General features: G+C 38.5%; 2 protein-coding genes across 6 annotated transcripts in view; both read left to right on the forward strand.

The window, feature by feature from the left end:
- NELL1 (neural EGFL like 1) overlaps window positions 1-24,569 on the forward strand; it is an 883,212-nt gene that overhangs the window by 553,805 nt on the left and 304,838 nt on the right. The window lies entirely within an intron of this gene.
- Window positions 19,813-24,151, forward strand: LOC101086177 (isocitrate dehydrogenase [NAD] subunit gamma, mitochondrial-like). Its single transcript, XM_011286745.4, has one exon. It carries the CDS (start codon window positions 22,767-22,769, stop codon window positions 23,934-23,936), a length of 1,170 nt encoding a protein of 389 aa, XP_011285047.3. The 5' UTR covers window positions 19,813-22,766; the 3' UTR covers window positions 23,937-24,151.

Raw genomic sequence — 24,569 nt, forward strand, 5'->3', positions numbered from 1 at the left:
TATCCAGGAAGTCTTGAATGCTCTACTAAGGAGTTTGGAATGCAGTCCCTGTATAGAGTAGAAGAATGATGGCCATACTGGTGTTTTACCGAGAAGAGAAGATACAACATTACCAGGTAAGAGTTTCTTGATACTACTATAGTTAAAAGGCTATTATTTTTTTGTTTTCCCAGAAATGATTTATCTTCCAGAATTTAGCTTGCCTGGCTCTTGGGAACCCAGCCTATATCAGTGAAGAAATGCTCCCAGCTTAGCGCATTTGTCTTTAAATTGAGTTTGAATAGAGTTATCCTGATCATATGCTTTAGAGTGGAGTCATATGTAGGCAGTAAGTTCTGAGATATGATTTATGTATGATCAAAATTATCATCAGATCCTTTAAATCTCCTACAACGTACAGCTCAGTGTAATTTCTCAGTTCATTTAGTCAACAGATGCTTACTGACAAAATTTGTTCTAGATATGGTGAGTGTAGCAGGAAACTAAGCTGATTCCCTGAAGCTGGAAAGTTAGACAATACAAATGAGCACATAAGTATATGATATGCTTTCAATCAGTGATACCAAGAAGAAAAACTAAAGCAGGATAAGAAACTAGAGTGAAGGATTAAGGGAGGTTTTTCTTTGATATAAACTGTGATATCTGAGAAAGACTTCAGCTAGTGAAGAGACGAATCACACAGGTATCGGAGAAGACTGTTCCTGGCGGAAGGCGTAGCTAGTGTGAAGTCCCCAAGGGTGGAGGTCCTGAAGGAACTTTGAGTAAACCCAGGTGACTGGAGCAAGTGATCAAGAAGAACGGTGGCAAGGGTGCCTGGGTTGCTCAGTCAGTTGAGCATCTGACTCATGATTTCGGCTCAGGTCATGATTCCAGGGTCATGGGATTAGCCCTACATTGGGCTCCAAGCTGAGCATAGAGTCTGCTCAAGATTCTCTCTACCTCTGCCCTTCTCCCCCCGCTCATGCTCACCCTTTTTCTCTCTTAATCTTGCTCTTAAAAAAAATAAAATAAAAAGTAATGACCTGATTAGACTTGTATATTTGAAAGGATTACTTCTGCTTCTGTGAGTTTTTTTAGACCACCGGGAGTCAAAAGTGGAAGCAGGGAGACCAGATAGGAGGATATTGCGATAGCTCATGTGGGAGATGATGGCAGACTATAGTTGTAGCACTGGAGGTATTGAACATGGTTAATTTGGGCAATGTTTTGAATTTAGAACCCAAAGGATTTATTGATGGATTAAGTGTATGAGAGGCAATGAGGTCCAAGACTGATGATTCTAAGGCTTTTGGTGAGAGTCAAAACCAAAGGGCTATTTATTGAGATGGACAAGATGGCAGAAAGAAGAGCAATGAAACTCAGTGAGTCGAACAGAATCAGGTTTTCCTGCAGAATTAGAAGAGATTGAGGTTTCTTTAGTCAAGCACCAGAAGAGTGTACTGTGTTTTGGAGCCACATTGAAGATAACCAGAAATAAATATTGTGTCTTTCAACATTAAAAGTAGATTCAGTAAAATACCGGCGCTACTAGAAGCATAAAGGAGGAATGGAGTCTTCTTTCAGCAGTAACAGATTTCCATCCTCCATCTCAAACTCTCATTTTATGGCAAAAACTCTTTGAAGTGAAGGGAAATAGCAGAAGGAATTATCTACAGTCTACGATATTTCTCCCAGTGTTTTCTTCCTTCCTTCCCTCCCCTTCTTCCAAATTTTCTCTACCCCCTGCTATCCGCATGATACCAAATGTACAAATGTTACTCTGCTGCGAGTGGAACTTTTTTTCTTGATACACTAACAGATGCTATGATTAAGTTAAATGCTACAGATGAGGAACTAGGATTTCTCCAGATGAGTCAAAAGTAAAATGCTCTTCTTAATTTTCAGATGCACAGTCTGACACTTTAGTTATGTCCATACATTTTATGTAGATTAAAAGCTCACATACAACTTCCCAAAATGTTTTTATGAAGCAGTACCTAAGTAGTCTACACAAGTATTAGAAAACACAATCACCTGTGACTGAATTTAATTTTAGCAAACTTGGTCCATTATATCTTCATTCAGAAATCATTACTTGGTTTTATTACGGTATTCTTTCTGACACCCAGACCTTGATGAGCACCATTGACACTGTCTCCCTGTTTCTTTCAAGTGGACTACCCATTTCACATTGGCTCATTGGGGGCATATTAACAAGGTACTAGACAAGTGATAGATTTCTGTTCTTTTGCTGGTAATTAGATTTGACAGGTAGTATGCAAGCTGCCTCAGGAAACAGAAAGATTACTGTCCAGGAGGCTGCTTTAGTATCATGAGAATGTCTTCATTAGTGGTCCCTTTGTGCAGCTAGAGGAACCCAGGATTATGTGGCTCAACCATGAATATTCAAATATGGCTCATTAGTACTTGGAGCATTCTGATGTATTTCAATTTTTTAGAAATCAAAGTATAGTTGGCATATGACATTGTTAGTTTCAGATGCACAGTAGCCATTCAGCATTTATATACATTGCAAAATGATCACCACAATAAGTTTAATTACCATCAGTCACCATCTAAAGTTTATAAAATTATTGACTGTATTTCTTGTACTATACTTTATATCCCTTTGACTTGTTTTATAATTGGAAGTTTTCACCTTTTAATCCCCTTCATCTGTTTTGCCCTTACCCCTCACACCTCTCCTTTCTGAAAAACACTATTTTGTTCTCTGTGTTTATGATTCTGTTTTGTTCATTTGTTTTTAACATGACACATTTAAGTGGATCATATAGTATTTGTCTTTCTCTTATTTCACTTAGCATAATACCCTATAGGTCCATCTGTGTGTTGTCACAAATGGCAAGGTTTCATTGTTTTTTTTTTATGGCTGAATAATATTCTGTGGTGTGTGTGTGTGTGTGTCTTTATTATATATTGATGGACACTTAAGTTGCTTCCATATCTTGGTTATTATAAGTAATATTTCAGTCAACTTAGGGATGCATGTATCTTTTTGCGTTAGTGTTTTTGTCTTCTTCAGATAAATTCCCAGAAATAGAATTGCTGGATTGTGTGGTAGTCCTATTTTTAAGTTTTTGAAAAACTTCCATACTGTTTTCCACAGTGGCTGCACCAGTTTGCATTCCCCCCAATAGTGCAGGAGAGTTCCATTTTCTACACGTCCTCGCTAATACTTGTTATTTCTCATCTTTCTGATACTAGCCATTCCGACAGATGTGAGGTGATTTCTCTTTGTGAATTTGATTTGCATTTCTCTGATGATGAGTGATGTTGAACGTCTTTTCCTGTGCTATTGACCATCTGTATGTCGTCTTTGGAAAAATATCTATTCAGGTCTTTGCCCATTTTTTTTAATTGGATTGTTTGCTTTTTTGTGTGTATTTCATTTTTAGCACCATCTTTGGCAGTTTGGGACAAAAAACATATAAAACATTCATCTTGTGTTGACAACTTATGTATGCACATTCTCATCCTTTGACATCCCTTACCGAACAGCAGCTCAGTGAAGAGAAGTATTTTAAGTTGCTGAAGAATCATCTGTCTTCTAGCTGGTAACCCAACTGACTGATAAATGGGTGGCAGACAGAGTACTCATCTACATGAGGGGAAATGGCATTCTGTCTTGAGGGCAATGGCGGATCCTTGCCCTTTTTCCTCAGCATACTTCCGATGAATGAATTTTAACTCACACTTATATTTGCCCTAAAAATACTAAAAAATTAGTCAGTGTTCACAAAATATGAAGACAGATTTTTAAATAGTTCCTTTTTGGTAAAGGGGAGAATTATAAATGAAAGTTAATTCATTTTCCCCTAGAAGACATATTAATACTTGCCATCAACTTCTCAAATTACTAAGTAGAGGAAGGTTGGAATATTAAGGGCTGTAAATATTCTTTAAGTGGATATAATATTGAAGAACCTTCTATACTTTACTGAATAGACATTGAAGAAGTGACCATACTAATCAACTATATTCAGTTATCAAAGGGTTTGCTAATAAATCACTGCTATTTAGAATGTTAGCTTATTGGTTCTTAGAATTTTTTAAATTATAATTTTGGCTAATAAATGTAATATGGAGTTGGAATGAAATGATACACCGTTTTATCTTTATTTTTATTATTTAGAATGATATAGAACACTTCAAATATTATATTTGCACAAATAAAAATGATTTATGGACATGCATTGAGCTACATACTGTTCAGATTATATGTATTTAATCTTCACAAAACTCTTTGAGGAAGGTATTATTACTCTTATGCAAGAGGAAACTGAGGCATAGAGAGATTTTTTTTTAAAGCAATTTTCCTAAGGTCAAATAGTTATAAGAGCCAATATTAGAACCCAAGCAGTCTGCTAATTTTTAACTCTCATACTTTGCTGCCTCAATGAAAAAAATCTGTGGACACCAAAAAATCAATTTGTATTTCTGTGAAATGTATACATACATGTAGTTTAAAGAACCAAATGGTTCTAGGAGATTTTGTAAAGAAGATTAATCCTCTTGGAGAATTTCCCCATTTCCTATCCCTAGAGGCAACCACTTCCACTGCTTTTAAGAGATTCTTTTGGTGTTTTCATCCATATCTCTAAATAGCATGCTTCTTTGCTACCTCTCCATATTTCCAATTTTGACATTTTTTATTGACTTCCCACCATATAAGATGGAGATTTGGCTGTCTTTAATACACCACACCACACATCTTTTCATTAAATTAGTATTCTGTGTTTGAGTTACCATGACTGTGCGTGTGCTACTGATGAATGAATTATCAAGTGTACTTGGTTTCCTTTCTTGCACAGATCTTCGTTCACCTGTCATTAACAATCATTGAGTCATTCATTTTATTGCTTAATTTGCTGTGGATTTATCATAATTTATCCCTAAACTCTCACCAGTTATATCAGTACTCAACCCAAAGGATGGTTGATTTCTAGGCTTGTCACACAGCTCATGTCTGGGGAATCTCTCTCTGCACCATGATTCTGGGGACCTCTTTTGCATCACCTTGGGGTGATAGCCCCTGTTCCTGAAAACCACGCATACTCTGTCTTGATTTACTGCTCTGGCTTGGTGGGATACATTTTCCATTAATTACATGAGAAATGGTACATGGGAGAAAAACTTTTGAGATCTTCTCTGAAAACTTCTTTCTTTTGTTAAGTGAGTTGATACTTTAAAAACTGCTTGAAAAACTATCTGGCACATAATAAGCAAAAGACAATATGTCTAGTAAATAATGTTACCTTCATCCTTGCCTGCTAATTTGAAAAGCCACTGTATTTTTGGTTGTAAATAATTTTTTTTTTTCTCAGAAGCTTGGAAGAATTATTCCATTGTTTTCTAGGTTCCATTATGGAATTTGAGAAATCTAACACCTTACTGACTTCTTATCTTCTGTTTTGAAATCCAATTTTTAAATATAATTTATCGTCAAATTGACTTACATACAATACCTATTGCTCATCCCAATACATGACCTCCTCAATGCCCATCACCTATTTCCCCTCTCCCCCCCCATTCACCCTCAGTTTGTTCTCTGTATTTAAGAGTCTCTTGTGGTTTTCCTCCCCCATCTCTGTTTGTAACTATTTTTTTCCCCTTCCCTTCCTCACCATGGTCTTCTATTAAGTTTCTCAAGATCCGCATATGAGTGAAAATATATGATATCTGTCCTTTTCTGACTGATTTATTTCACTCAGCATAATACCTTCTAGTTCCAGACACATTGCTACAAATGGCATGATTTCATTCTTTCTCGTTGCCAAGTAGTATTCGGTTGTATATATAAACCACATCTTTATCCATTCATCAGTTGATGGACATTTAGGCTCTTTCCATAATTTAGCTATTGTTGAAAACGCTGCTATAAACATTGGAGTTGAAATCCCATTTTAAATTTCATGATAACAGGGGTACTGTTTTCTTTCATTCTGCTGGGCACCTAGTGGACCTTTTCAATCTAGATACTCATAGCTTTCAACTCCATAAATGTTTTTCTCTTTTTTTTTGTTTTGTTTTGTTTTGTTTTTTTAGACAGTGTGTGCGAGTGAGGCAGGGGGAGAGGGAGAGAGAGAGACAGACGCTATGCCCTGTGTGGAGCCCAATATGGGGCTTGACCTCACGACCCATGAAATCATGACCTAAGCTGAAATCAAGAGTCAGACTCTTAACCAATTGAGCCACTCGGGCGCCCCAAGTCATAAATGTTTTTGAATAGTCTTTGCTGACTTGTCTCATCTCCTCACCCATATGTCTTTTGTCTCTTCTTTCTGGCTCTTCTGTTGTTCTGATCCCATACTCCCTATTTGTCCAATATTCTTTTCTTTCTTATTTTTATGTATTTTATCACTTTTGTCTAATATCCAGGGATTTCTTATATTTTATCTTCCAACCCTTTTCATTTCTTCAGAAACTTTTCATTTCTGCTGTCCTTTTTATACTTCAAGACCACTTTTTCTCTGTGTTTTCTCATAGCATATTGTTTTTCTCTCATGAATGCAGTACCATTGTTCTCTGAAGACATTAATGATAGTTCATTTGAAATATTCTTCTCTTATTGGAGTCCTTGTTTCTACTGATTTACTTTGGTGGCTTTTATAATAGAAGCTTCCCCCACATGTTTGAATATGGCTCTTCGCTCATACTTAAGAGTTGAATTAAAAAAAAACACAAGTTGAAAGTTCTGTGCAAATGAGGATGTGATGGTTGACAGTGGAATTCAGTGTAGAGTGATCTGGGCTGTTCTTTTGGTAGACACTTCATTGTCAGTGGGAAGGGATGGGAAGGAGAAAGGGAGGAGGATGGGAGCCCATGGAGACATAAAAAATCATAGAAGAAGGGGCATCTGGGTGGCTCATTTGGTTGAGCGACCCTTCTTTGCTTCAGGTCATGATCTCATGGTTCATGGGTTCGAGCCCCACATCTGGCTTACTGCTCTCCTGTCAGCACAGAGCCCACTTCAGATCCTCTGTCCTCCTTTCTCTGCCCCTCCCCAATATGTGCTTTCCCCAAAATAAGTGAATATTTAAGAAAAAACACAGAAGAAGAAAGGCAGCATTATATAGGGGAAGGAGGACAAGCTTAGGTGGAAGAAATGTGAGTTTGAATCTCCCCCTCACTTGGCAGGAGTTATTAATCCTCCTGGCATATCACTTTCCTTATTTATAATGTGATGAGAATAACACCTACTTCATTGTTGCATTTTTCACACACAGCCCTGGATATGGTGCCCAGTGGAGGCCATTTTCCATCTTGAGTTAAGGGAGGGCATTTGCAGGCAGGGGATGAAGGGAATCCATTTGAGAACATTTGCATAATTGCACCTGCTTTGTAACCTTGACCAGGTATAAATCAGTTGGCTAAACTAGCTGGCTTCAGAAAGTTTCCTCTAATTTCCAGATTCTGTAGTTACTATGATAACCGTATTGAAAAAATTGAGCCATGTTGGCTTAACAAGTGTAGAGTATGCTTTACAGGAACTATGATTTAGGGCAAATTGAAAGTGGTACTTTTTGAGAAAACCCACAGTGTATGGTTGCCTGAGCTGGTGTCAAGAATTATGGAATCAGTGTCTGTTTTGAACTAAAAAATTGGATTGAACAGAGAGAAGGACTTCATTGATTTATGGCTCCAATCACTATTAACTCAAAGAGATTTTTTTTTTTTTTGTGCCAGATCCTGGTTGAAAGGAAAGCCTCTGAAGTGCAGAGCAGTTGAAGAAAAGTATGATAATCACACTTGTGAATAGTTCTTGGAAGACTGCAATCCTCCTAGGTAGGGAGAAAGAATCTAGAGTGGCAGAGTCAAGGCCCTAGGTAACAGAAAATTATTTAATAGAGTTGTTCATGCGGCTGTAATGCTTAGTGAGAAGGGAAGATAAAAGATAAATTGTTTTCAGTTTACCTGTAATCTGGAGTATTTACCTGTCTTCTTTTCAAGGAAGGCTCAGGTTGTTGCTTAAGCATCACATTCATAAATTTCACTGTTTTGTATACAACAAAAGCAAAAAAAAACAACCAGAAAACAAAAACTCATGAATAATGTGAGCTCCCCATCCCCACCTCAATACCCTTTTTGCTAGGGTTGGATTTTCACCTTTACTAATAAAAACTATATCCAAAAAGCTCTTAGTGTAAAAATAAGTGTAGCTCTTCTTCAGGTGGTTTCTGCAGTGGATTTGGTTATTGTATCATGTGGAATCTCTTGGAAAACGAGGAGCACATTTTGGGATTACATTAAGTTTGGCTGCATCTGTTAGATCTTCTGTGGTTATTAGCGCTGGAATGACCGGAGGGAAATTGCATCAATTGTGCAGTAGAGAGAATGGAAAAAATTAAGTCTTTGTGCGTTGATCTTTTCAGAAAAATTATTGATAAAACAGTATTCATTATCAGTTGATTTTGTAGGACGACATGAAGTAGATTTCGAGAGTTTTCTTAGCGTATGTTAAAATTTCTGCTTTCAGTGAGGCACAGCTTTGGTATAAAGTACTCTTGGGTGTTGAAAATTTATAGTCTCTTTTTTAAGTGCATGTTTTCCTTTTTAAAGTGGTATCTTTCAATATCTTGTATTTTTATTTCAAAAACCTTAAATCTTTCTGCCTTCAGGGTATTATAAGTTTCCTTAGTTTTCCATTCAGGGTTCTCTACCCTCTGACCCCAATTTAATTTACCCACTTGTCTGCCACCGTTTTTCTACCTAACCCTTTCATTTCAGCCAAATGGGGAGGCTCAGTGTACCCTACAGGCCTTTCAATTTTGCCCCCATCTCACAAATTTTCTCCTTTCCTCTGTACTTATCCGCTGCTAGCCTTCCTTTAAGATTTGGTCAGAGCCCTTTGCTTAACCACCCTCTCTCGGGGACATGGTGAGTCCATCCTCTGAACTTGCATGTCCCAGTTGTGTCACTCAGGACCCATTTAGCATCAAATTCCAGTTCACATTCTACCTAGACACGTTTCCTTTAACTCTGCCTGGAAGGTAAGCTCCTAGAAGGCAGCAGGTTTTATATTTGTTCCATAGCTTTTTTTTCTTTCTGATGCTGAAAGATCCAATTATGTGTTGATTACTTGTGTATCTATCTGTCATGTATTTTCTGCTGTCTGCTCTCATTAGAATATAAGCTCCAAAAGAGGTCATGAATATTGCAAAAGCTGCAAAGGTCATATGTGGCAGGCAGTTGGGCTCTGGGGCTTACGCTCGCAATCACTAATCAGTGCAGCCTAATGGTGGTTGTCTGTGACTCTGTCACTGCCATTTCTGATTTTACTTATTCTGTCAACACAATACTGATACTGTTGGCCACTCATTCCTTGAATGTTTCACTTCTCTTGGCTTCTGTGACATCCTTTTAGCTCTATTCTCCTCCTCCCTCCCAGATCACTTCTCCTCTAGTCCTCTAACAGTTCAAAATTGATGGTCTTCAGTTTTGTCCCCATCATTTTTCTGTGCTCTCACTACAATCCTCTTTCTAGCCTAGTACTTCCTGACCTCAGTGGTATGACACATTACAGTGTCAGAATCAATCATGACATAATGTCAAAACCACTCACTTATTCATAAAGCATTAAGTTACAAGCACTTGCAAGTGATTTACTTTTTGAAATAGACTCACCTCCGAATTACCATTATAAGGATGTCAAGCTCATTTGCGTGTCAGTAGTATGTGCTTGATTGTGTGAGGAAAGGTGGGATTACAGCTAGCTGGAAGTGACTTGCTTATAATTCATTGCCTATTTTATATTTGCTGAAAGTATCTATGGACTATGGTTATTGGTGTGTCATTGATAGTTACAGCAATTTTGTGATATTATTAGTCAACTGTGGATTTATAGTTGTGTTTGTTTCCTTGATTTTACCCATGGATACATTTTTAATAACAGGTGAAGAAAGCATGCATATGCATTTATCTCTGCATAGCCTAGAAATGAGAATGCATTCTAGTTACAATTCCAAACCAAAGGCAATATGATCAGCCAAATAACATGTGCGAGATTATTTATATCAACATCATGAATAAATATAAATATTATGTGCTGCACTTTTTAATCATAAAATGAGTTATTTTTTATTAATGTGTGCTTTCTCATATTACTAGTAGAGCTCTGAATTTGACTTGTAAAATATAGTTTTGCATAGTTTTTATGTTAGTCATATATATTTTTCCCTCAAAAAATGATGATTTGAGAGTATTAACAGATAGTTTTACTAATCATTCACTATTAAAATGCTTATGAAGGTATGTCCTATAAAAACAGCTTAGGAACACTCTGCTTTATGTGGTCAGTTGCTTTTGTTCATAGTGTGTATGTTTGGTTTTCATTTCAATCTGAGTGTGCTCCTAGGAGTGTGCCTCCTATGGTTGCCATTCATCATCTGTCATAGCAGAAGAAAAGTTGAAACCCTCTGCTCGAGGCTGTGTCATATACTCCTCTGTGACTAACTCTCTCCCTATGTTGATGACTCCTGAATTTCTGTCATGATCCACGATCTTTTCTCTGGAGCTGTAGACTCATTTATTAAGCTACCCACTGGGTATCTTTATGTGGATGTCCTACAGGCTACCTGAACATGTCATACCTGAAACTGAGCTCATTTTCTGTCCTGTTCCCAGGCCCAACTCTTTTTTTTCCCCCAGTGTCATACATTTTCATCAATGATCTCATTTACCCTGTCCACTAAAGACATTAAGAATAATATTCAGTGTCTCTCAGGCCATTAGTCTAGTCCTGTTTTTATTTCCAAAATATCTTTGAAATGATTTCTCAACTTCCTCACTGCCTTTACTGTAGCACAACTGCTCATGATTTCCTATTGGGACTGTTTCATAGCCCAGTGGTCCTCAAACTTCAGTGTATATCAGAATCATTAAAACACAGATTGCTGGGTTCCAACTCCAGACTTCCTGATTCAGTAAGTCTAAGGATAGTCCTAAGAAAATACATTTCTAACCAGTTTGTGGTAACCCTGATGCTGCTGGTCTGGGGATCATTGTTAGAGAACAGTAGTGATAGCCTCTTAATTGGCCTCCCTGCTACCGTGCTAGCCACCTTGCTGTTTACCCTCCAAAGGATATATTGTTAAATACAAGTCATATTATCTCTGTCCCTGACTTAAACCCTTATATTGTCCTCACATTACTCTTACAATAGATTTGGTTGAACTCTTATCCCTTGAATATGTGAAATCATAGCACTCTGGTTATTCTTTTACCCGTACAACATATATTTTTTGTTCCACTGAGGTTAAGAACTTTTTCAGTTGTCCATGTATGTTTGTAGATCAGCCCGGCTATTAAAATCTCAACCATTTTCCATTTTATAATCCCATTCTCAGGCTTCCTGCTTTATTCACATCTTTGAAAGGTGCATCTTTTTCTCCATGTGAGGAAGAGGATTGCTCTGTTTCCTTATGTAAGAGTTGGCCCATTGGTAGAAACAAAATTGTGTAGGTGAGCTTGAGTCATTTCTCTTCCAGTATTCTCCCCTGGGATTGTCCTCTGCTCTAGTCTTTGGCCCTGGTGGTGGACAGCTGTTAACTTTCTTATGTGACATATTAAGTGATAAGCAGGTATTCAGCTGGTTCCTACTCAACACCTGTTTTATATCATGTTTAGGAAGCAGTTTATTGACTCCCAGTAGGCTGCCTTCAAGCACACCAAATGCTGGCCCTATCTGACTGGACCTTGTGAGGGGGTAAAGATAGGCCCTTGCTACTCAATATGTGGTAAGGAGGTCAGTAAAATCTGTATCACTAGGGAGCCCTTTAGAAATGCAGAATCTGCGATCTTCCCTCAATAGAACTGTTGAGTTAGAATCTGCATTTCAATGAGATCCTAGGGTGGTCAAGTTTGAGAAGCACTGGCCTAGGCCTCTCTGTCTCCTGGACATGCTCACCTTACCTGTTAGCATTCTTTATTAATTCATAATTGTATGAATTTGTAAGATCTGCGCTAGCCAGTTTCTTCATCTGTAAAATGGGGACTGTAATGCTTACCTGGTGAATTCTGATGATGCATGTAAAATATCCAGCACAGCACCTTAGACGTGGTGAGTATTCTTTAGTGGTAGCCATTATTAAGTCTGTATCTTCATCATCTTGGATTTTAACAGCCTTTTGCAAGTCTTCATAAATAAGACCCCTACCTCCCCAAAAACTTGCATGGAGGGGGGCATTGATGCCTGAAAGTTAAATAAGAATGGGATTATGGCTGGTTTATAATTAAAGATATGCCTAATTTTTAATTTAATGGAATAGCTGGGATGACTTTGGGAAGCACAGAAGTTGCTTGCTTTGCAGGGTTGAATGGTTGATTTCTAGCAATACCTAGATATTAATGCTTGTAACTCTGAGATAAGAACATGCATTTAAAGACACTGACCATCACAGTGATTTGATGCAAATCAAAAACAGTGAGATACTACCACAACACATTAGAATGGCTAAAATTAGGAATACATATCAAGTGTTGGTGAGGATGTCAAGAAGCTATAATTCTCTTTCATTGCTGGTGGAGATGTAAAATAGTACGATCATTTTAGAACAGTGTTTGGCAGTTTCTTAAAAGGTTAACAATAAAAAGGAACAGACTCTAACAGGCAGAAAATGAGTAAGGACAAAGTTGAACTAAATAACATCATCATGAATGGGATATAATTGACATCAGGAGACTATTTTACCCAATAACAGCAGAATACACATTTTTCTCAAACTCACATGAGACAGTCAGTAAGGCAGACCACATTCTGGGCCATAAAAGACACCTTAACAAATTGAAAATAATTGAAACAAATAATGTCTGCTCTGAGACCACAAGGGAATTAAACTAGAAATCAGTAACAGAAAGATAGCAGGAAAATCCCAAAATACATATGGAGATTAAACAACACATTTCTTTTTTTTTTATTATTTTATATATGAAATTTATTGTCAAATTGGTTTCCATACAACACCCAGTGCTCATCCCAAAAGGTGCCCTCTTCAATACCCATCACCCACCCTCTCCTCCCTCCCACCCCCCATCAACCCTCAGTTTGTTCTCAGTTTTTAACAGTCTCTTATGCTTTGGCTCTCTCCCACTCTAACCTCTTTTTTTTTTTTTTCCTTCCCCTCCCCCATGGGTTCCTGTTAAGTTTCTCAGGATCCACATAAGAGTGAAACCATATGGTATCTGTCTTTCTCTGTATGGCTTATTTCACTTAGCATCACACTCTCCAGTTCCATCCACATTGCTACAAAAGGCCATATTTCATTTTTTCTCATTGCCGCGTAGTATTCCATTGTGTATATAAACCACAATTTCTTTATCCATTCATCAGTTGATGGACATTTAGGCTCTTTCCATAATTTGGCTATTGTTGAGAGTGCTGCTATGAACATTGGGGTACAAGTGGCCCTATGCATCAGTACTCCTGTATCCCTTGGATAAATTCCTAGCAGTGCTATTGCTGGGTCATAGGGTAGGTCTATTTTTAATTTTCTGAGGAACCTCCACACTGCTTTCCAGAGCGGCTGCACCAATTTGCATTCCCACCAACAGTGCAAGAGGGTTCCCGTTTCTCTACATCCTCTCCAGCATCTATAGTCTCCTGATTTGTTCATTTTGGCCACTCTGACGGGCGTGAGGTGATACCTGAGTGTGGTTTTGATTTGTATTTCCCTGATAAGGAGCGACGCTGAACATCTTTTCATGTGCCTGTTGGCCATCCGGATGTCTTCTTTAGAGAAGTGTCTATTCATGTCTTCTGCCCATTTCTTCACTGGGTTATTTGTTTTTCAGGTGTGGAGTTTGGTGAGCTCTTTATAGATTTTGGAGACTAGCCCTTTGTCCGATATGTCATTTGCAAATATCTTTTCCCATTCCGTTGGTTGCCTTTTAGTTTTGTTGGTTGTTTCCTTTGCTGTGCAGAAGCTTTTTATCTTCATAAGGTCCCAGTAATTCACTTTTGCTTTTAATTCCCTTGCCTTTGGGGATGTGTCGAGTAAGAGATTGCTACGGCTGAGGTCAGAGAGGTCTTTTCCTGCTTTCTCCTCTAAGGTTTTGATGGTTTCCTGTCTCACATTCAGGTCCTTTATCCATTTTGAGTTTATTTTTGTGAATGGTGTGAGAAAGTGGTCTAGTTTCAACCTTCTGCATGTTGCTGCCCAGTTCTCCCAGCACCATTTGTTAAAGAGGCTGTCTTTTTTCCATTGGATGTTCTTTCCTGCTTTGTCAAAGATGAGTTGGCCATACATTTGTGGGTCTAGTTCTGGGGTTTCTATTCTATTCCATTGGTCTATGTGTCTGTTTTTGTGCCAATACCATGCTGTCTTGATGATTACAGCTTTGGAGTAGAGGCTAAAGTCTGGGATTGTGATGCCTCCTGCTTTGGTCTTCTTCAAAATTCCTTTGGCTATTCGGGGCCTTTTGTGGTTCCATATGAATTTTAGGATTGCTTGTTCTAGTTTTGAGAAGAATGCTGGTGCAATTTTGATTGGGATTGCATTGAATGTGTAGATAGCTTTGGGTAGTATTGACATTTTGACAATATTTATTCTTCCAATCCATGAGCAGGGAATGTCTTTCCATTTCTTTAAATCTTCTTCAATTTCCTTCATAAGCTTTCTATAGTTTTCAGCATACAGATCCTTTACATCTTTGGTTAGATTTATTCCTAGGTATTTTATGCTTCTTGGTGCAATTGTGAATGGGATCAGTTTCTTTATTTGTCTTTCTGTTGCTTCATTGTTAGTGTATAAGAATGCAACTGATTTCTGTACATTGATTTTGTATCCTGCAACTTTGCTGAATTCATGTATCAGTTCTAGCAGACTTTTGGTGGAGTCTATTGGATTTTCCATGTATGATATCATGTCATCTGCAAAAAGCGAAAGCTTGACTTCATCTTTGCCAATTTTGATGCCTTTGATTTCCTTTTGCTGTCTGATTGCTGATGCTAGAACTTCCAGCACTATGTTAGACAGCAGCGGTGAGAGTGGGCATCCCTGTCGTGTTCCTGATCTCAGGGAGAAAGCTCTCAGTTTTTCCCCGTTGAGGATGATGTTAGCTGTGGGCTTTTCATAAATGGCTTTTATGATCTTTAAGTGTGTTCCTTCTATCCCGACTTTCTCAAGGGTTTTTATTAAGAAAGGGTGCTGGATTTTGTCAAAGGCCTTTTCTGCATCGATTGACAGGATCATATGGTTCTTCTCTTTTTTTTTTGTTAATGTGATGTATCACGTTGATTGATTTGCGAATGTTGAACCAACCCTGCATCCCAGGAATGAATCCCACTTGATCATGGTGAAGAATTCTTTTTATATGCCGTTGAATTCGATTTGCTAGTATCTTATTGAGAATTTTTGCATCCATATTCATCAGGGATATTGGCCTGTAGTTCTCTTTTTTTACTGGGTCTCTGTCTGGTTTAGGAATCAAAGTAATACTGGCTTCATAGAATGAGTCTGGAAGTTTTCCTTCCCTTTCTATTTCTTGGAATAGCTTGAGAAGGATAGGTATTATCTCTGCTTTAAACGTCTGGTAGAACTCCCCTGGGAAGCCATCTGGTCCTGGACTCTTATTTGTTGGGAGATTTTTGATAACCGATTCAATTTCTTCGCTGGTTATGGGTCTGTTCAAGCTTTCTATTTCCTCCTGATTGAGTTTTGGAAGAGTGTGGGTGTTCAGGAATTTGTCCATTTCTTCCAGGTTGTCCAATTTGTTGGCATATAATTTTTCATAGTATTCCCTGATAATTGTTTGTATCTCTGAGGGATTGGTTGTAATAATTCCATTTTCATTCATGATTTTATCTATTTGGGTCATCTCCCTTTTCTTTTTGAGAAGCCTGGCTAGAGGTTTGTCAATTTTGTTTATTTTTTCAAAAAACCAACTCTTGGTTTCGTTGATCTGCTCTACAGTTTTTTTAGATTCTATATTGTTTATTTCTGCTCTGATCTTTATTATTTCTCTTCTTCTGCTGGGTTTAGGCTGCCTTTGCTGTTCTGCTTCTAGTTCCTTTAGGTGTGCTGTTAGATTTTGTATTTGGGATTTTTCTTGTTTCTTGAGATAGGCCTGGATTGCAATGTATTTTCCTCTCAGGACTGCCTTCGCTGTGTCCCAAAGCATTTGGATTGTTGTATTTTCATTTTTGTTTGTTTCCATATATTTTTTAATTTCTTCTCTAATTGCCTGGTTGACCCACTCATTCGTTAGTAGGGTGTTCTTTAACCTCCATGCTTTTGGAGGTTTTCCAGACTTTTTTCTGTGGTTGATTTCAAGCTTCATAGCATTGTGGTCTGAAAGTATGCATGGTATAATTTCAATTCTTGTAAACTTATGAAGGGCTGTTTTGTGACCCAGTATATGATCTGTCTTGGAGAATGTTCCATGTGCACTCGAGAAGAAAGTATATTCTGTTGCTTTGGGATGTAGAGTTCTAAATATATCTGTCAAGTCCATCTGATCCAATGTCTCATTCAGGGCCCTTGTTTCTTTATTGACCGTGTGTCTAGATGATCTATCCATTTCTGTAAGTGGGGTGTTAAAGTCCCCTGCAATTACCACATTCTTATCAATAAGGTTGCTTATGTTTATGAGTAATTGTTTTATATATTTGGGGGCTCTGGTATTCGGTGCATAGACATTTATAATTGTTAGCTCTTCCTGATGGATAGACTCTGTAACTATTATATAATGTCCTTCTTCATCTCTTGTTACAGCCTTTAATTTAAAGTCTAGTTTGTCTGATATAAGTATGGCTACTCCAGCTTTCTTTTGGCTTCCAGTCGCATGATAAATAGTTCTCCATCCCCTCACTCTCAATCTAAAGGTGTCCTCAGGTCTAAAATGAGTCTCTTGTAGACAGCAAATAGATGGGTCTTGTTTTCTTTATCCATTCTGATACCCTATGTCTTTTGGTTGGCGCATTTAATCCATTTACATTCAGTGTTATTATAGAAAGATATGGGTTTAGAGTCATTGTGATGTCTGTATGTTTTATGCTTGTAGTGATGTCTCTGGGACTTTGTCTCACAGGGTCCCTCTTAGGATCTCTTGTAGGGCTGGTTTAGTGGTGACAAATTCCTTCAGTTTTTGTTTGTTTGGGAAGACCTTTATCTCTCCTTCTATTCTAAATGACAGACTTGCTGGATATAGGATTCTTGGCTGCATATTTTTTCTGTCTAGCACCCTGAAAATCTCGTGCCAATTCTTTCTGGCCTGCCAAGTTTCAAAAGAGAGATCAGTCAAGAGTCTTACAGGTCTCCCTTTATATGTGAGGGCACGTTTACCCCTTGCTGCTTTCAGAATTTTCTCTTTATCCTTGTATTTTGCCAGTTTCACTATGATATGTCGTGCAGAAGGTCGATTCAAGTTACGTCTGAAGGGAGTTCTCTGTGCCTCTTGGATTTCAATGCCTTTTTCCTTCCCCAGTTCAGGGAAGTTCTCAGCTATTATTTCTTCAAGTACCCCTTCAGCACCTTTCCCTCTCTCTTCCTCCTCTGGGATACCAATTATGCGTAGATTATTTCTTTTTAGTGTATCACTTAGTTCTCTAATTTTCCCCTCATACTCCTCGATTTTTTTATCTCTCTTTTTCTCAGCTTCCTCTTTTTCCATAACTTTATCTTCTAGTTCACCTAGTCTCTCCTCTGCCTCTTCAAGCCGAGCCGTGGTGGTTTCCATTTTGTTATGCATTTCGTTTAAAGCGTTTTTCAGCTCCTTGTGACTGCTCCTTAGTCCCTTGATCTCTGTAGCAAGAGATTCTCTGCTGTCCTGTATACTGTTTTCAAGCCCAGCGATTAATTTTATGACTATTATTCTAAATTCACTTTCTGTTATATTATTTAAATCCTTTTTGATCAGCTCATTAGCTGTTGTTAATTCCTGGAGGTTCTTCTGAGGGGAATTCTTCTGCTTGGTCATTTTGGATAGTCCCTGGCGTGGTGAGGACCTGCAGGGCACTTCCCCTGTGCTGTGGTGTATAACTGGAGTTGGTGGGCGGAGCCGCAGTCAGACCTGATGTCTGCTCCCAGCCCACCGCTGGGGCCACAGTCAGACTGGTGTGTGCCTTCTCTTCCCCTCTACTAGGGGCGGGATTCACTGTGGGGTGGCGTGGCCTGTCTGGGCTACTTGCATACTGCCAGGCTTGTGATGTTGGGGATCTGGCGTATTAGCTGGGGTGGGTAGGCAAGGTGCACGGGGGCAGGAGGGGCAGGCTTAGCTCGCTTCTCCTTAGGTGATCCACTTCAGGAGGGGCCCTGTGGCAGCAGGAGGGAGTCAGATCCTCTGCCGGAGGTTTGGCTCCGCAGAAGCGCAGAGTTTGGTATTTGCGCTGAGCGAGCAAGTTCCCTGGCAGGAACTGGTTCTCTTTGGGATTTTGGCTGGGGGATAGGCGGGGGAGATGGCGCTGGTGAGCGCCTTTGTTCCCCACCAAACTGAGCTCTGTCGTCCGGGGGCTCAGCAGCTCTCCCTCCCTTTGTCCTCCAGCCTTCCCGCTTTCCGAGCAGAGCTGTTAACTTATGACCTCCCAGACGCTAAGTCGCGCTTGTTGTGGGAACACAGTCAGTCAGGCCCCTCCGCTTTTGCCAGCCAGACTCGGGGGCTCTGCTTGGCCGGGAGCCGCCCCTCCACCCCGGCTCCCTCCCGCCAGTCCGTGGAGCACGCACCGCCTCGCCGCCCTTCCTTCCCTCTTCCGTGGGCCTCTTGTCTGTGCTTGGCTCCGGAGACTCTGTTCTGCTAATCTTCTGGCGGTTTTCTGGGTTATTTAGGCAGGTGTAGGTGGAATCTAAGTGATCAGCAGGACGCGCGGTGAGCCCAGCGTCCTCCTACGCCGCCATCTTCTCTAAATCTCTAAACAACACATTTCTAAATAACATGTGGGTCAAAGAAGAAATCTCAAGAAATTTAAATATAAAAATATTTGAACAAAATGGAAATGAAAACACAGCTTCTAAAAAAAAAAGAAAACACAGCTTATCAAAATCTTGCGGTATGTGGTAACAGAAGTTCTTAGAGCAAAATGTATAGTAATGAATGCATTTGATGGAAATGAAGAAAGATCTATAATCTGTAATGTAAGGCTCTACCTTGGGAAACTGTAAAAAGAAGACCAAATGTAAGTAAGCAGAAAAAATGTTAAGAATGGAAGGAGCAATCAATGAATTTGAAAAGAGAAAATCAGTAAAGGAAATCAATAAAACCAAAAGCTGCCTCTTTGTAAAGATCAATAAAGTTGGTAAGCCTTTAGAGAAGCTAACTAAGAAAAAAGAGAAAGGACACAAATTGCTAATATCAGAAATGAAAGAAGGGACATTACTATAGATACGATGGACATTAAAGAGGATAATAAAGGAATATTATGTCCAACTTTATGCCCGTGAATTTGATAACCTGGATGAAATCAAACAAATCTTCAAAATATGTAATTTGTCACATATCATATAAGAAGAAACAATCTGAATAAACCTATATCAACCTATATATTTTATATATTACGTATACATATAGACATGTCATATATATATATATATATTACATATGCATATATATATATGTCAGCCTGTATCAGTAATTAATAACCTTCTAAAACAGAAATCACCAGACCCAGATGGATTCACTGGTCAACTCTGCAAAGAAATTATACTGAGGTGCCTGGATAGCTCAGTCAATTAAGCATCTGACTCCTTATTTCAACTCAGTTCATGATCTTGTGGGTTTGTGAGGTTGAGCCCCACGTCAGGCTCTGCATTGACAGTGAAGATTCTCTCTTTCCTTCTCTCTGCCCCTAACCCAATAATGTACTCTCTCTTTCTAAATAAATAAATGAACTGTAAAAAAAAAAAAAATAGAAAAGCAGTTCTATACAGTTTATTCCAGAGGATGGAAGCAGAGAAAATACTCCCTACTCATTCTGTAAGATCAACATTACCCTACTAACAAAACCAGACAAAGACATTACAAGAATAGAAAATGAAAGACCAATCTCTCTCATGAGCAAAGATGCAAAAATCTTTAACGAAATATTAGCAAACTGAATCCATCAATGTAGAAAAAGAATTATATACCATAATTGAAATCTATTCCAGGTATGCAGTGCTGGTTCAATAATCAAAAATCTGTTAATGTAATCCATCACTTTAACAGGATTAAAAAGGAAAAATCACATGATCATATCACTTGATACAGGAAAGCATTTGACAAAACCCAACACACATTCATGATAAAAGCTCTTAGTAAATTAGGACTAGAGGGGAATTTCATTAACTTGATAAAGAAGAGCCACATCCAACCTACAGCTAACATCATACTTGAGAAACACAAAGCTTTCCCACAAAGATCAGGTACAAGCTAAGGAGGTCTCCTCTTACCACTCCTTTTCAATATTATATTGGAATTTCTAGCTAATGCACTAAGACAAAAAAAGGAAATTAAAGGTATACAAATTAAAAAGGAAGAAATTGTTTTTGTTTGCAGACAACAAGATCATCTATGTAGACAATGTGAAATAATCAACAAAACTAGAACCCATAAGTGATTATAGCAATATTTCAAGATAGGAGTTTAATACACAGAAGTTGGTTGCTTTCCTATATGCAAGTAATAAAGAAGTGAAATTTAAAGTACAATATCACTTATGTTAGCATTCCCCAAAATTAAATACGTAGGTATAAATCAAAAATATGTACCAGATCTATATGAGGAAAACTACAAAACTCTGATGAATAAAATCAAAGAAGAACTAAATAGAGATGTTTTCTGTTCACGGATAGGATGTCTTAATATTGTCAAGTTATCGGTTCTTCACAACTTGATCTGTAGATGCAATACAAATTTAATCAGAATCCAGTAAGTTATTTTGTGGATATCAACAAAGCAATTCCAAAGCGTATATGGAGAGGTAAAACAAAAGAAAACAAAAAACCACAAAGAGCTAACACAGTATTGAAGAAGAGCAAAGCTGGAAAACTTATAGTCCTCAACTTCAGGACTTACTATAAAGCTACACTAATTAAGATACTGTTATTGGCAGAAAAACAGATGAATAAATCAATGGAAGAAAATAGAGAGCCCAGAAATAGTCAACTGATTTTTGGCAAAGGAACAAAACCAACATACTAGTGCAAAGATAGTTTTTTAAACAAATAGTGCCAGGAACAAGGGGACATATACATGCAGAAAAATTAATCTAGACACAGACCTTAAATTCATTACTAAAATGAACTCCAAATAGAATCATAGCTTTATGTGTAATATGCAAAACTATAAAACTCCTAAAAGATAATGTAGGAGAAAATCTAGACGACCATGAGTATGCTGATGACTTTTTATATACAACACCAAATTCAGGAACCATGAAAGAAATATTTAAAAACATATACTACATTAAAATTAAAAAACTTCTCTAAAAAAAGATAATGTCAAAAGAAGGAGAAGCCACAGACTGGGGGAAGTTTTTTGCAAAAGGTACATCTGATGAAAGACCGGCATTCCAAATATGTAAAGAACTCTTAAAACTCTACAATAAGAAAACAAAAACGTAATTAAAAAAATGGGCCAAAACCTTGAAAGATAACACATCAGAGAATATGGTAAATAAGCATATGAAAAGATACTTTACATTATATCTCATTAGGGAAATGCAAATTAAGACAATGAACTATCCCTAGGTGCCTATTAGAATGATTAAAATCTGGAACACTGACGAAAAATTCTGACAAGGATGTAGAACGATGGGAATTTTCATTATTTGCTGGTGGAAATGCAAAATAGTAGAACCACTTTGGAGGACAGTTGATCAGTTTCTAGTAAAACTAATCATACTTTTACAATAGGATACAGAAGTCCTTGTTATTTATATTTACTCAAGTAAGTTGAAAACTTATGTCCACACAAAACCTGCACATATTTATAATTACCAAAATTATAGCAGCTTTATTCATAATTATCAAAATTTGGAAACAACCAAGATGTCCTTCAGTAGGTGGATATACAAACTGGTACATCCAGACAATGGAATATTCTGTGCTAAAAAGAAATGAAGTATCAGTCCATGAAAAGACGAGGTAACCTTAAATACATATTACTAAATCCATGGAGCCAATCTGAAAATGTTACATACAATGTGATTTCAATTATATGACATCCTGGGGTAATGCAAAACTATGGAGACACTTAAAAGATCAGTGGTTACCAGGGGCTAGGGGGAGGCAGTGATAAGTAAGCAAAGCAGAGCAGAATTTTTAGGGCTTTGAAACTCTACAGTATGATGCAATAGTGGTAGATACACACACCTCCTTATACATTTGTCCAAACTCAGAAATTATTACACTAGGAGTGAACTTTAATTTAAACTATGGACTTTGGGTAAAAATGTTGTGTCAATGTAGGTTCATCGGTTGTAACAAATGTGCCACTCTGGTGCAGTATTTTGATAGTGGGAGGGAATTTAATAGGATGTAGGTGCTCTCTGTGAAATCTCTGAACCTGCCATTCAGTTTTGCTGTGAACCCAAAACTTCTGTATGATATTACAGAAGGCCTGATATAGCCTATTTTTTTAAAGTATATCATGCAGAGGTTAGCACATTGAATAAATATACTTTCTATATGATACTTCACATCTCTCTCACTGCAGTAGAATGTCTGTCAGAATAGAATACCAAGCAGGAGAGACAGTTGTGACCTACACAAGAATTATGGACCTAGAATTCCGCTAGAAGAAGCCAATTTAAAACAAGAGGAAGATTGTGTATTTTTACATAAGTTAACCTCTCCTTAATGATCATGGCGCTGAAGATGCTGACAGCTGCCAGTTGCTTTGTGAAGGCCATGTTGCGACCTTCTCCTCTCTGCCATTCTTGGGAGATTTTATTTGGCCGTGAGACCTCACTGAGGAGCTTCTCTTTTAAACACGGTATTCCTCCATCAGCCAAGTATGGTGGGCGACACACTGTGACTATGATTCCTGGGGATGGCATCGGGCCTGAACTTATGCTGCATGTTAAGACTGTGTTCAGACATGCATGTGTGCCTGTGGACTTCGAGGAGGTGATAGTTAACTCCACTTCTGGTGAAGAGGACGTTCACAATGCCATCATGGCAGTCCGTCGAAACTGCGTGGCCTTGAAGGGCAACATCGAAACTGACCACAACCTGCCACCGTCTCACAAATCCTGCAACAATATGTTTCGCACCACGCTGGATCTCTATGCCAACGTTATCCATTTTAAGAGTCTGCCAGGAGTGGAGACAAGGCACAAGGATGTTGACATCTTAGTTGTTCGGGAAAACACAGAGGGTGAATACAGCAACCTGGAGCATGAGAGTGTGAAAGGAGTGATAGAGAGCCTGAAGATCATTACCAAGGCCAGGTCTTTGCGCATTGCTGAATATGCCTTCCAATTGGCCCAGGAGATGGGACGCAAGAGAGTGACGGTTGTGCACAAGGCCAACATCATGAAACTGGGAGATGGTCTCTTCCTACAGTGTTGCAGAGAGGTGGCCTCCCGCTATCCTCAGCTCACTTTCGAAGGCATGATTGTGGATAACACCACCATGCAGCTGGTATCTCGGCCCCAGCAATTTGATGTAATGGTGATGCCCAATCTTTATGGCAACATAGTCAACAACATCTGCACAGGGTTGGTTGGGGGAGCAGGCCTCGTGCCTGGTGCAAACTATGGCCATACGTACGCAGTGTTTGAAACAGCCTCAAGGCAATCAGGCAAGAATTTAGCCAATAAGAATATGGCCAACCCTACTGCCATGCTTCTGGCAAGCTGCATTTTGCTGGATTACCTCAAGCTCCACTCCTATGCCACCTCCATTCGCAATGCAGTCTTGGCGTCCATGGAGAACAAAGATGTCCATACTCCAGACATCGGAGGTCAGGGTACCACATCAGATATCATTCAGAATATCACAAATCACATCAGTACTGTCAATTAAATGGTTATGCCTTGCAGGCTGAGCTACATCCAAGTCCTTCTCACTCTTCACCTTATTCTTCTCACTTAGAAACCCTAGCCTGCTTGGCTAGTGTGGACTCTGGAATAAACTGGCTCCTGCTCCAACTCAGAAGAGGCAGGGGAAGCAAATCAAAGCTGATTTTTTCTGTTAAATTAAAATGCCATAAATGCCATAAGCATTGCTTATTTAAATTAGCCAAACCTATTGTGTTGTATACGTATTGAGGAATTCTTCTCTGTTTTAATTCACAATTCACACTTCTCTATGATACGATACACTAAGTAAATCAGAGCTGTTTGTAGAGTCCCAGGGCTTTCACTGAACCTAGAACGCTCATTTTTCTCTTTATCTGGGTCATTAAAATTCAGCAAACCAGCCTGCAGAGAAGTCTGGCTTCTCTCTAGAGGTTGTTAATGAGTTAATTAGTGCAATAAAATTTGCCTACAAAATATACATTGTAACCTTAATAATAAATAAGGACCGTAAAGCTGAGCTAGTACAGAATGCTTCCACTCCCTCCTAGATCTCTCATCTTTTCCATGGTCATGTTTATGTTCCTAAGGAATTTTCGCTGTGTAGTTTTTCACACATGGACATCCCTGAGTACTTGAG

The sequence above is a fragment of the Felis catus genome, chromosome D1 (genome assembly GCF_018350175.1).
Source record: "Felis catus isolate Fca126 chromosome D1, F.catus_Fca126_mat1.0, whole genome shotgun sequence".
NCBI classification, from domain to species: domain Eukaryota; kingdom Metazoa; phylum Chordata; class Mammalia; order Carnivora; family Felidae; genus Felis; species Felis catus.